Raw genomic sequence first — 9,212 nt, 5'->3', positions numbered from 1 at the left:
TAACCATAGTATTCTAAACAAATTAGATGTTAAAGGAAAGTCTAATTTTCATATATTTTAAAATTATAAGGATGTAATTCTAATTAAATTTCATGACAAATTTGCAAACATTATAAGACATAAAAATCCTAGCATGTTCACTATGCAGATATCCAATATAATATCTTATATACCATTCTAGAATAATTTTAAAAATTTATGCAATTAAGGCCCTATTTATTTTATGAAAAGTGATTTACTGAAAATCATTTTTCAAACTTTTTTATTTTTATTTTTTATTAAAAATTAATTAATAAAAAAACTTTTCAGTCAAATAAAAATTTGATTTGATTTCCAAGAAAGTGTTTTTCTTTTATTTTGGATAAAAAAACTTTTTTAGAATATGTGAAAAAATTAAAAATATTATATTATTTGCTAATTTTATCAAATTTGGTCTTCAAACTTTTGATTGTTATATATTTTATTCTGATTTTTTTTACAATCTCATCTTTTAAAATTTAATTTAATTTTATTTTTACATTAACTTTGGTGCTTATTTTTATGATTATTATTTTCTTTTCTCTTATCATTTTTTTAATTAAAAATTTTTATTTATCAGATTTTGTTCTTATTCTTTTGAATGTTATTTATTTTATTTGAAATAATTTATGAAATTATAATTTTTTTTTAATTTCATCATCTTTCAACCTTTTTATTTGTTAGATTTGATATCCATTATTTTTATTTTTATTTATTTTATTTAAGATAATTTATGAAATAAGATCTTTTTTAATTTTATTCTCATTTAAATTTTTAATTTGTAAGATTTGTTCCTTATTATTTTAACAAACTTGAAAAAAGATAAAAAATTAATAAATTATTTTCTAGCTCATTTTTAAAACATAATCAAACACTGAAAATTATTTTTTAATTTATTTTTCATAACACTACTAAATATCAAAAAATAATTTATTTTTTAAGAATTCATTTTTCAAAAGTAAACTACTTTCCAGCAAATAAACAAGATCTATATTCTACTTGATTTTTCTATATCTAGAATTATAATTACATGTATTAATTACATTATAGTTCTTAATTACTAAAACTTATTTACAATTAAGTCATACTTGATTAATCATTTTAGTTTAATATCTTACCAATGGTTCTTAATGTATGTAACTTATTAGGTTCTTTAATATGCTAATCTAAATATAAATCATAATCCTAAATAAAATAAGATTGAATAAATTAAACAACTTAATTTATTATCAATTTTAAAACTAATTTATTTATATTTGAAAATCAAGTGCACCGTTCAGTAATGTTTCATGATCCATCAAATATTAAAAAGTCATAAGTGCTTTAATTTTATTTTTTAGTGACCAGCTTTTCAGTATAATTATTATTCATTTATTAAGAATGTTTTGATTTAGATATTTAACCAAAGAGAATGTATACTTTGTTAAATCATATTTGTTCTCGATAATATAATCATTGATTATTTGAATAAGATGTAAAACTCTTTTTAAAATTCATTCCATCTTGTGCAAAGATTTCATAATCAATATTATTCGAGAATAGGTGAAATATTTTTCCTACTTCACCTAAGATGATGAATCCTCTCTTGATCACTAAATTACTTTCATATAGTTCATGTCATTTCTAATATCCAGTCGTTTATTAACCTTGGTTAATGCAACGTGTAATTAGATCAAAGTATAATATTCTCTATATAAGATAACTTAGTAATTTGAAGTCTAAGAATCATTTATATAATTGTCACATGAGTATTCCTATAAAGATAAATGATTTTTTCATATGAAATTATCATGTGTGTGAGTTTAGTGTACATATCATCTAATAAACACCTATATATTAATTCTAGGTATTTCTTATTTCTCAGCTTATTAGAATAACTATTTTTTTTAATAAAGAAAGTAATATAATATATATTATTCTTAATAGCTCAAATTAATATAAAGTCTTAATAGAGAATTGACTAAGAATATCTAAAAACAATATTTTATTAAAATAAGAATCTCATTGTTAGAATCACATTATAAATTCATTTACAAAAGCACATTTTGTCTCAACTACTTTATATCTTTACTCTAGTTTTATTATTCAAACATAACTGAATATTAAAAATAATTTTTTTATTAATAATAAATATATTTGTATTTAAATAAAATTAGTATCAAATATAACTAACTGATTGACTATAGGCATATATACTAATAATATCATTAGTTTGGGTCTTTCTGAATAAATATCATCAAAGATATCTAAAACTTCTCTATACAACCTATAAAAGAGTTAGCTTAGAATAACATTATTGTTATTCGTATAACTATACACATATCCAACATTATATTAAAAACCTGTAGTGCACTTTCTACATCATTATCTATTTTAAACTTCAACAAAATATAAAAGGCATGGGGTTTTCACTGTAGCAATCCATATTAAAAATCTCATTTTTTCTTTCAAAACAAAACCAATAAACTTGTTAAGGAGGTAATTTGGTAATTTCACAAAGATATATTTGTCATTGTCAAATTTAAAGGGGGAAATTAAGTATTTTTCACTTTTAGCATGCATAGTAAAATGACAATTCTACCCTTAGGTTAAAAAAATGTTAAAGATGATATACAAGGGTTTTTTGTATTTTCAATTTTTTAAGAACAATAAAATGATTTAAATGCTTTTAAAATTGAATTTTTTTAGCTTACATCCGAGGGCATTTTTATATTTTTGTTTGGGTTTTTTTATTTTTTTGTTACTATCAAGTTGGTTTAAGGGCAACTTTATCATATAACAAATATAAATGTTATATTAAAAAAAAAAGATAGTTAATACATGTATTATAGTTGTTAGCACATGAGTGACCCTCGCGCCTTTTAGAAGTTGTATGAAAGCCATCTAGTTACCAAATACTTCTTACCATGGTGGTGCTGGAATTGTCTAGATGTTCTTGTCGTTATGAGATGGTGTATATGGATAAAACTATCTGATTTCATGCTTATGTCTTTTTTTTCTCTCTCCTCAATTTAATACTTGCCCCTTCAAGTTTTAAAAACAACCCTCAATTTGTTATTCCTTTAAATTTAGTCCATGTTTTTTTAATTGTTATTTTTTATTTGGAATAATTTATAAAATTATAATTTTTTTAAATTTCATCCCTCTTTATTTTTTTTTTCATATTTCAAATTTTGTTCCAATTCTTTTCATTACTATTTATTTTTACTAGAGATATATTTTTTTTAACATTTTCATCCTTTTTCACTTCTTTTTATCAATCAACTTTGATCCTCATTCCTTGTATTGCTATTTTTTTCACTTTGATAATTTTTTTAAATTGATTTTTCTTCTTATTTCATCCTTCAATATTAAAATGAGTAACATCATAATAACCTTATAAAAAAAATAAAAATAAAAACATTATTTAGCCTAAATTAACTTGCCAAATATATCTCTAGTCATGAGACTAATATAAAAAAATAAATTGAAATAAATTATAAAACTCCATTTACAATCAACTCTGTCAGATCTAGTATTAAATAATAAAATTTATAAAAATTCTAATAAAAATAACAAAAAACAAATTAAATCATCATAAATTAATTTGTAAAATACTATTCTTGAAGAATCATGAAAATAACAAGCTTTTTTTAAAAAAACTAATATAGTAATTCAAAAATAACATGTCAAATCAAGTTTTTTTAAAAAATAACTTATGTTAAATCAGGCTTTTAGAAAAGATAAAAACTAATATAGCGTGAATAAACTTGTATAGCGTTAATCAGATATATGACTTATCTTTAACTTGAATATTTTACTTTCAGTGAAGAAGAAAAATAATAATTAAGATTCAAGTTTTCAAACCTTAAATCCTAAATTTCAATTTTTTTCATCTAAAAATACATTTTAAAAAATTAAAAACTTTGATAAACACAATATTAATCCTAAATTAGTGAAATTTCAATTTTTTTCATCTAAAAATACATTTTAAAAAATTAAAAACTTTGATAAACACTATTAATCCTAAATTAGTGTACAAATAAAATGCCAAACCAATTAAAAAAGAACTTCACAGTTTGAAGAAAAAAATCACATTCATTAAAATTGATTGATCTTTTATATGATCGGAACGTACTCCACCAATCCTCTTTCTCCTCTCTTTTCTAATCACTCATTTTGAACAGTGAGAGCGAAAAAAGAGCTCCATTTTTTTCTTTAACCTAAAATTATATTTTGTAATTTTTTAAACACCGCAGATGTAAGTACATTCAAAACAAAATAAATTATTACACATAAAACAATGTTTTTTAAAAAAAATCTAGGAACATAGCAAATTTACGTTGAAAAAGTGTAATAATGTCAATGTTAACATGTTCATTAAAAACGTAATATATATATAACCTAAATTTCAATTTTTTTCATCTAAAAATACATTTTAAAAAATTAAAAACTTTGATAAACACAATATTAATCCTAAATTAGTGTAATTTACAGCCTCAAAAGCACTACTTTTAAAATAAGTTTCAGCATACAGACATCACCATGAACACAGGAGAGTTTAGAATACCACTGGGACCTGCAACTTTGAGTGAAATTTCAATTTTTTTCATCTAAAAATACATTTTAAAAAATTAAAAACTTTGATAAACACTATTAATCCTAAATTAGTGTACAAATAAAATGCCAAACCAATTAAAAAAGAACTTCACAGTTTGAAGAAAAAAATCACATTCATTAAAATTGATTGATCTTTTATATGATCGGAACGTACTCCACCAATCCTCTTTCTCCTCTCTTTTCTAATCACTCATTTTAAACAGTGAGAGCGAAAAAAGAGCTCCAATTTTTTCTTTAACCTAAAATTATATTTTGTAATTTTTTAAACACCGCAGATGTAAATACATTCAATACAAAATAAATTATAACACATAAAACAATGTTTTTTTAAAAAATCTAGGAACATAGCAAATTTACGTTGAAAAAGTGTAATAATGTCAATGTTAACATGTTCATTAAAAACGTAATATATATATAAAATTTACAGCCTCAAAAGCACTACTTTTAAAATAAGTTTCAGCATACAGAAATCACCATGAACACAGGAGAGTTTAGAATACCACTGGGACCTGCAACTTTGGAATTTAATACAAAGATTCCTGAAAGAGACTATGGAATTTAGTGCACATAGACGCCAAGCAAATATCAGGTGAATAACAGTAGTCATATGCCTACAGAGAATCGCATTCCACCGTGCTTGAAACTTCATTGTGATGGCCAAATACCCAATTCAATAAACGCATGATGGGAAATGGAACTGAATGCGTAACGTGATTTGCAAGGATAAATCCACATGTGCTATTTCAACAAAAATACAGCGTCTATGCTACTATCATCAACAATTTCTCTTCAAGTCTATATACATTGTCTACAATGCTTATACATAAAATTCATATTTAATAATAGAAAAAGACGAGTATCGTGAAAAAATGATCAGCAGTGTGTAAATCAGTGGCACTAGGCAAATGGAAAGTAAAAGTAGACAGCCAAATCAAAGAATCAGTGATGTTAAGGAACCACAAGCATTTAAGAATGATCAAGGCAAAGGCATGGGAGGCTTCCAGCTTGAGAACTCAACCATGTTTCTGTTAACAATAGTTCGATTGTGCAGCCAGAATGTCTCAGCTGATTGGTGGAATTGCCGTACTTTTCTCTGAAGTTCCCACATTATTCCTTGCATTGCAGAACACAACTCAAGTTCTGGAGCATATACCCACAAGCATCTTACTTGTCTACCTGCAGCTATCATCCGCTCTACATCTTCATCTGAAAAGCAAGCTCAACGTTAACTGCATGACCCAGGACAGTATCCAAAACATGGAAGAAGCAATCATATTTAATTTAACCTGGAATTGATTCTAGATACTCCAAGAGTTCCAGCCCTATTCGAGTAGATGGCCATTTGATTGATATCTGGGTGTAGTCAATCACGTTTTGGAAAGGAAATTCTGCTTGATCTGATAATATAACTGGGACACACTCCTGTTTAGCAAATACATAGAATCACTTTAACTGACCTGCATGTGTGTGTGTGTGTGTGAGAGAGAGAGAGAGAGAGAGACCACAAAAAAAGACTCATAAAACCGAAGTGTCCAAGAAGACTCTCCACGTGGAGCAATGCAGAACTTTGCATTGCGCAGGTGTTGAAAATATTCCATCCTTCCAAATTTCTCAGGACCACTGAACTTCAACTCTGGACATTCCAACTGTTTATGATGTCATTATGCATTCGCTATATCACTTACAAACAAATATGAGCATTAACAGTAATCTTCATCTCAAGCACGATGGAGAATATCCTACTGAAACAAATTTACAAGGCTGAGTATGTTAAACAGAATGCACAAACAAGTGACAACCCACAAACACTCATAAAGACTCTGTTCCTTTGCCAAAGGAATGCACAAGTGTCCCCAATCCAATCATAGACTGAAGTCACCGCCAAAGAAATACATTGACTGGATTCAGTTTGCATGTGCAAAAATATGCAATGAAGTGAGCACAAGAAAAGGCTAATGTTAAGTTCCTACTATGACTATTCTAACAGATACATAATTCATGTTTTATATATGACAGATTAGCTAAGCATGGTCAGCTTCAAAAGCAAAAAAGATGGACACTGAGCCATATGAACATTTCAGAATTTGTGCTTCAAGTTCATACAGAGACCAAAACTAAATCAACAATGAAAGTTATGATATGTTCTTCTACACATCAAGACAAACCCGTATGGGTAACCACAAAATCACATAACATCACACAACATACCTAATCTAATTGTCAAAAACTGAATAAATATATAAATAAATAAACCTTATGTGGATACTGCTTTGCAAGCTCTATTAACTTCAGGCGCCCAACTTTCCCTTGTGCACGGCCTAAATAATTCGCCAAATACTTCCTCTTTGACAAAGGTAGAGGTTGAGCCATCGCTGCCCCTCTTTTAGTCATCCCATCTTCAACATTCCCAGGAATGATAACGTCTTTCCATGTATTAAAAGAACTCGTGTCTTTCTTATCAGTCCTATCCCCCTACACTAACACACAACCCGACATTCTTAAAGCCACAAGCTTCAAAATCACACAGAATTAGGACCATATAGAAATATCAACAACTCAAGCAGGTAAATGTAGCATGTCGAGAAGTAAGAATGGCACCTCAGGAGTAAGAATTATGGAACGATTAATGTAAGTCGCCCAAGATCTAAATAAGTGAGCTCCGGCACCACTGCAATCGCACAAAAGCAAGCACATATACGTCAACATCCCAAGAAACATAGACGAAGAGAATCACCGCAATAAGCATTCTAATAAATCATAGCGAATTCAAGTTGAAGCCAAAGAATGGTTATATACCTAGGGAAGACAAAAATGTGATCACGTCCTCCTGATCTTCTAAAGTAGGGCATTTGACTCAATACCTGAAAAATTGACATCACTAATAAAAATTACACTTGAGGTTGAATTAAAGTATTATTTAAATTTTAAAAAAAATTACCTTAACATAAGTGTGGTTAATTTCCTTATCATTCAAACCACCCATCATCCGTACACATTTAACATAGGCAGGCACAAAGAATAAGTTAGCTTCCTCTTTCTTTCTAGTCCTAAATCTCGATTGCAACAATAACCTGTGTATCTTAACCTGTAATTGAGTCGAATAAAATTATAAAAAGAGAATGAGTAATAGCTGAAAGCCCTTGGAGTTTGCAAGAAACTACCTGAGTGCCCCACTGGCCTTTAACGCAAGCATCAGCAGAGATTTTTCCTTCTCTGCCTTGCAAGAGTTCCTTCAATCCGTCAATTTCGTCTTCCTCGTAGACGTAGATCTTGAGGGAGAGGTGGGTCCCGTAGCCCATCTGGGGCCAGGAGAGAGATCCGTCGTCGGAAAAGTGAACGACGTTTTGTGATGCGTGGTCGTGATTTAAGGAGGAGGGGGGGCAAGTAGTGAACGGGTGGTCGAAGAGGCGAGTTAGGAAGAAAGTGGAGGCGACTAAGAGGAGAGCGCCAATCTGGTGGGAGCGGGTGCATGGTGGTGTATTGTGGTGGTGAAGAGAGAAGATTCTGGTGGGTTTGTTGTTCGGGCTTCTCATTTTGTTTTCCGTTTTAGTGAAGTGGAGGTGGGGTTGTTTGGTGAGCCAGTGACGAGGGGAAGAGAAGAGAAGAGAAAATGGGAAAACTTTAAAAATACTCCCGATTACAACAATTTATTTATTTATTTTATCAAGCTTTCGTATCCTAATTAATGCGGGTGTTTGACCCATCTCTTATTAAAGAATTTTTAAAAATTAAAAAAAAATAATTTTTAAATAATTGATATATTAAAATTAAAATATATTATTTTGATATATTTTTAAATATTTTTTAAAAAAATTAATTATTATTACCCTCTCAAACACTTCAAAAACTTTTTTGATTATTTTTAACAACTATTTTTTGTCAATATAATACTTATAGAAAAGTATTAATGTTTTTTAAGGTTAATTATCATTTATCATCCAAAAAAAATCAGTTAGAAAAAACAAATAGTTATCCTGGATGGTTGAAAGAATCATAGAAAACATGGTTATGAAATCATATATGGTTATGAAATCCAAATTGGATCATAGGTTCAAGATTTACATTAATTGATTTAGTTAATTTAATTTTTATTTTTTTAAAAAAAATCTCCAATGCAATGTTTGATAAAAAAAAATAAGGTTTTTCTATTAAAAACATATTAAAAGAGATCTGATTTTTATTGTGGCTTTAGATACAAAATACTATGAATTAAAATACTATAAATTAGAATAGTATAAATATATATTTTTTTAAAATATTATCTTCGTCATTGCAAAATTAATTGGAAATAAAATGATTAAACATGTTTCTTTATTATATTGTAATGATTATTTTACTTTAAAAAACATAAAAAATATATTAAAAAAAAACTTTGGATGAGTACCTCTTTTGTTTTTTTCAAAAAAAGTAAACAGCTAAGAAAAAAAAATATAAACAGAGAAGTTTCTCTATGTTTTTTAATTTTTAAATAGTAAAATAGTAAAATTATCCTTTTTCATAATTGTGAAGTAGAGTAAAAAATAATTAAATATTTTAAGATACATAAATTATTATTTAAATTCAAAAGTGTTAGCATGCTAGTATGTAGGTGTATC

At 27.3% G+C, this 9,212-nt stretch overlaps 1 protein-coding gene and 1 long non-coding RNA gene across 3 annotated transcripts; one reads left to right on the top strand and one right to left on the bottom strand.

Annotated features, from left to right (window-relative positions):
- Positions 1-5,331: 5,331 nt before the first annotated feature.
- Positions 5,332-8,228, bottom strand: LOC105119885 (probable glucuronosyltransferase Os03g0107900). Of its 2 annotated transcripts, XM_011018076.1 has the most exons (8): positions 7,779-8,228; positions 7,556-7,702; positions 7,414-7,478; positions 7,216-7,285; positions 6,871-7,089; positions 6,120-6,263; positions 5,904-6,039; positions 5,332-5,823 (listed from the first exon to the last, which is right to left on the bottom strand). In XM_011018076.1, the coding sequence occupies exons 1-8, from the start codon at positions 8,148-8,150 to the stop codon at positions 5,594-5,596; spliced, it is 1,383 nt and encodes a 460-aa protein (XP_011016378.1). In that variant the 5' UTR covers positions 8,151-8,228; the 3' UTR covers positions 5,332-5,593. The 2 variants fall into 2 exon arrangements, with proteins under 2 accessions (XP_011016378.1, XP_011016379.1); XM_011018077.1 differs by lacking the exon at positions 6,120-6,263.
- LOC105119884 (uncharacterized) lies at positions 6,258-6,869 on the top strand. The gene is made up of 2 exons (XR_841207.1): positions 6,258-6,384; positions 6,421-6,869. It is a non-coding gene; the product is annotated as an uncharacterized LOC105119884 (long non-coding RNA).
- Positions 8,229-9,212: the final 984 nt, after the last annotated feature.

The sequence above is a fragment of the Populus euphratica genome, unplaced genomic scaffold, assembly GCF_000495115.2.
Source record: "Populus euphratica unplaced genomic scaffold, PopEup_1.0 scaffold3991.1, whole genome shotgun sequence".
In the NCBI taxonomy this organism is placed as follows: domain Eukaryota; kingdom Viridiplantae; phylum Streptophyta; class Magnoliopsida; order Malpighiales; family Salicaceae; genus Populus; species Populus euphratica.
The sequence above is the reverse complement of the archived record's forward strand: the minus strand, read 5'-3'. Positions and strand labels throughout refer to the sequence as shown.